This window comes from Populus trichocarpa, chromosome 1 (genome assembly GCF_000002775.5).
Source record: "Populus trichocarpa isolate Nisqually-1 chromosome 1, P.trichocarpa_v4.1, whole genome shotgun sequence".
NCBI lineage: Eukaryota > Viridiplantae > Streptophyta > Magnoliopsida > Malpighiales > Salicaceae > Populus > Populus trichocarpa.
In genome coordinates, this window is record NC_037285.2 from 33,250,456 (window position 1) to 33,254,465 (window position 4,010).

General features: G+C 36.0%; 1 protein-coding gene across 3 annotated transcripts; it reads right to left on the reverse strand.

Moving 5' to 3' along the window:
• Positions 1-767: 767 nt before the first annotated feature.
• LOC7461631 (uncharacterized) lies at positions 768-3,723 on the reverse strand. Of its 3 annotated transcripts, XM_002298626.4 has the most exons (6): positions 3,421-3,723; positions 1,871-1,969; positions 1,683-1,791; positions 1,522-1,593; positions 1,371-1,376; positions 768-1,050 (listed from the first exon to the last, which is right to left on the reverse strand). In XM_002298626.4, the coding sequence occupies exons 1-6, from the start codon at positions 3,717-3,719 to the stop codon at positions 931-933; spliced, it is 705 nt and encodes a 234-aa protein (XP_002298662.2). In that variant the 5' UTR covers positions 3,720-3,723; the 3' UTR covers positions 768-930. The 3 variants fall into 3 exon arrangements, with proteins under 3 accessions (XP_002298662.2, XP_052306097.1, XP_052306098.1); XM_052450137.1 differs by having other exon boundaries at positions 1,371-1,593; positions 3,421-3,721; XM_052450138.1 differs by lacking the exon at positions 3,421-3,723 and adding an exon at positions 3,052-3,406 and having other exon boundaries at positions 1,371-1,593.
• Positions 3,724-4,010: the final 287 nt, after the last annotated feature.

Genomic DNA, 4,010 nt, shown 5'->3' on the forward strand with positions numbered 1-4,010 from the left:
CTTGACTAAGTCACTCCAAGTCAATTATTTATTATTCAATATAAAATACAAAACAAAATTTTATATATCAAAACCTCAATATTTATACCGTGTATTCTCTATTATTAAAAATACTTAGACATTTGAGTTGTATCTAATAAAAATCTGACAGATCAAAAAATGGTTTATAAACTCAGCTGGAGAGTTAACCCGAGACAAGTATCAGGTAACCCAAGTTTTTAACCGGGTCACCATGAGTCAATAATTTTTCAATTATTGTTGAAACCTGATCAGCCTGCCTAGACCTCATTTCACAAGTCGTACTCGGTTAGGTTTTAAAACGATGCAAACAAGGGTGCAAAAACAATTGCTACAAATTAGGGGATCCTATTCGTAGAAAATATGTTCCTTATATCCAGTATGCTAATGACCCAGTAGTATTTAGCAGAGCGGTATAGTATTGATGATGCTGAAAGCCTGAAAAGACAGGTGGCAAGCTTCCTTTCAAAAACCTCGATTTACCAGTTGGCCCAGCAATTGAGAGCTAAGGCAAGCAGATTGTGTTCAATCAGATTGGTGCTCAATAGCTTACCACTATTATTTATCTAAAAATTAAATTTCAATTCGCTGTTGCTACTTGCTAGAGACTTTAGTACTTTGCAGAGAACATATTCATGGGGTGGCAACGAGGAAGAGACGAACATTTTACTGGCATGAATGGGGATATGCAATTGAAAAGGATGGTTTTACGGTTGGCACTATGGCCGACACCCTACGAAAACATGCAGTAACAATAAAAAGTTATGTTATTTAAATTGCTAACTCCTCCCACTGACAAAATTTCAGTTCTACGGCTAGAAAACAATTTAACTAGCAGTACTTGTGGAGATATTTCCTCTGAAAAATCTAAACTGCAGACAACCTACTGGATCAGTTTCTCGGCTGTAATGTTTAACGTCTCTTCTTGCCTGATTTTGCAGCACCGGATTTGGATGGGGTAACGAGCAAGTACACGAACAGAACCACAATGGAGATCACAGAAATTAGAGACCCATACTTAACCAACAGCTTCTGTAAATAGAGAAATTCTAATGTTAGAAAATAGAACGAGTATTATTGCATATTGAGGGAAGAAAAGCATGTCATTATGGAGACTTGAAGAAGCAGTTACAGTTGCTCTACATAAAATTGGGGAAAAAATGGTCTTCAAGGAACCTCATGCCAGTTGCTCGACACCAAGTCAGGAGGGGTAAAAGGGTGTTTGAAAAATGGACAATGAGGCCTTACTTCTTTTGGCCTTTTTACTTGTCAAGTCAAATTTGAATTCCAGGAAGCATGTTATAATAACTTTTAACAACTAATGATCAAGACAATAAGAAGATGATTCGTACCTTTGCCTGCAGAATTTTGGCCAAACCAGAGGTCATCCCATAGAAAATGAAAGAAAAAAGACCACCTTAAGTTAACAGCAAAACCAAAAAGAAGGGTGTCCAAGCATAAATTGATGAACTTGCATGTTTGAAATCCCAACAAGAAACTTACCCACTCGAGCTTCTGCACTGGTGGTTTGTCTGCAAGGACATCAAGAGGCAGAATGGGAGTTGAGTATGCCTCCTGTAAATAAAGCAGAAGTCAGAAGATAGAAAACTTATGCAAGAAGGCAAGGAAAAGAAAAGAAAATATAGACTGTATAAACAACAAACCTGCAAGGCAGCCTTTGTGGGGATGCGGAATGTAATGACAGCTGGAGAGCCCAAAAACAATCCTTTCACTTTGCCGTCCAATTCAAAAGAGTGTGACAGAAGACCACCACTGCAAAATATGGTGTGAAAAATTGACTAAAGAATGGTAAAGGTAAGATAGACGGCCATTATTGCAAGATGGAACTCACGCATGAAGTCTTTCCCATGACTGTGAAGTGTTGCCACTGACGACATTAAACATATCTTGAGGCCAGTGATCATCAACAAGAGTTATATCATATGCAGTCCTGTAAATATATGAATAAACCATTCTAAAGCAGATGTAACAAAATATATGCTCATGTTACATTTAATGAAGAGCAAATTAAGTAAGGAAGTAAATCAACTACAAAGTCCAAAGATAAGGGGGAGCCCTGCCTACAACCAGGGAGAAGGGGAGTGGGGTGTGCATTTCAAAGTTAGCTGACATATTTAAACAGATAAAATAACTGTTTTCTTCTCTTGTGGAAATTAGCTACTTTGTCTACCAACAAGCAAAGGAGCATTTATAATTATTTGTAAAACCAAGCAAAAGTATGATCACATATATTCTCTCGGCCCATTCATGCACATAGATGAACAGAGTGAAGAATAAAGGTTCTAACATACTGGTCAGCAGCATCAGTGCCACCAACTCTATCAGTCACTTACTCAACCCGTCAAGCAAGTTTCCAGAGGCCAGAACATTCTCTCTTTTTTTCCATGAAAGGATTTATACTCCAATTACGAAAGCTCACAAGCTACATGAGAAAGTTGCTTGCATGCCTCTATATGCATCAAGCTATTACACAATTTTTAACATTTCCACACAGCTACTTTTTTTATTAATGCTAATTTACCTTAGTTCCTTGATGCGTCAAGGGATCATTTCACTTTATTTGTATAAGGATGAAATTTTGTGAGGAAAAGAAGAATGTGAAAGCCCTTTTGAGAACAAAGCATCTTCCAAAAAGAACAGAAATAGACTGAAACATGAGGACACTATCATCTCACTGCATATATCAAGTATAAAAGTAATAACATCTCATTTTCCACTGGAAATTTAAAAAGAAAACCAGATACCATCAAAGCATTTTTTGAGGACTGTATTAAAGGCAGCTTTAAAATACATTTAACCGTTAAATTCCTGTGTCATTAAAACCTTGCCAAGCCCACACATAAAACTCAAAGCTCCAAGAACAAAACGCTTTTCAACTGCGAACCTAAACTCATTTTCAAAATCAAGCATTGCTTCGATGCATAAAGCATGTCCATCTTGATGAAGCACCATGATCTAAAACTTCACGCTACTATTTCTCAATTAAATCTCACATTACTTAACAAAATTTACCTTCGATAACATCCTAAACAGCAGAACACTCTAGCCATCATCATTTGAACCCAAAACCTTCCACAATTAAAGAACAATCCAACTTTTGAAGCTGACCATTGCACAATTCCCTTTAAGTTTCTAAATTTCATGTTACAAATGGCTAACAAGCTTCGGATTTCACATCCTACCATGGAAATCAATCCAAAAATCTCCCAACTCAAACCCCTATAACTCTGCATCACATGCAATGAAATCTCTTAATTACATTTAATTTTCTAAATTATCAGCAAGTAAACTTAGCTCCGATTCTTGAGATCTAATATAAATATATAAAATAATAATTACAAAACTTAGATCTGATCAGGGAAGAGAAATATTCGAACTAACGAGGATCCTTGATTGTAAATATCAATGGAGACGGAGACGCGCTCAGCTCCGGATTTGAGGCTGCTGAGAGTGGCTTTCTTGTGAGCGACGATGAAGGGAACATCGGAGCTAGCGATTGATGAGGATACCAATAGGAGTGATAGTACGAGAGTGAATAACGGTTTTGTTGTTATTTGATTCGCCATTGATGGTTGGTGGTGGTGGTTGTAGTGGTGGTCGTACGGTGGTGGAGGGGGGTTAGAGTTGTCTCTGACAAATACGTGGAAGAGGAAATCAAAAAACCAAGAAAGACAAACCATACGGTACGTAATTGTTAAATCCAATGCTGTGACATCGAAACGGTAACGTTTCCATATTTCTTATCTTTTCTTTTTTGTCATTTTATCGTGATACTGCGTTTTGTTCTTTCTTTCTTTTTTCTTTTTTCTTTTTTACTTGTGAGCGTATTAGATTTTATTTTTTTATTGCGTTTTAAAATAAAAGTATGTTAGATTTAAAAAAAATTAAATTTTTATTTTTTTTATTTTTTTAATATTTTAATATATTAATGTTAAAAATATAAATATAAATCTGATAAATGATTATTTTAA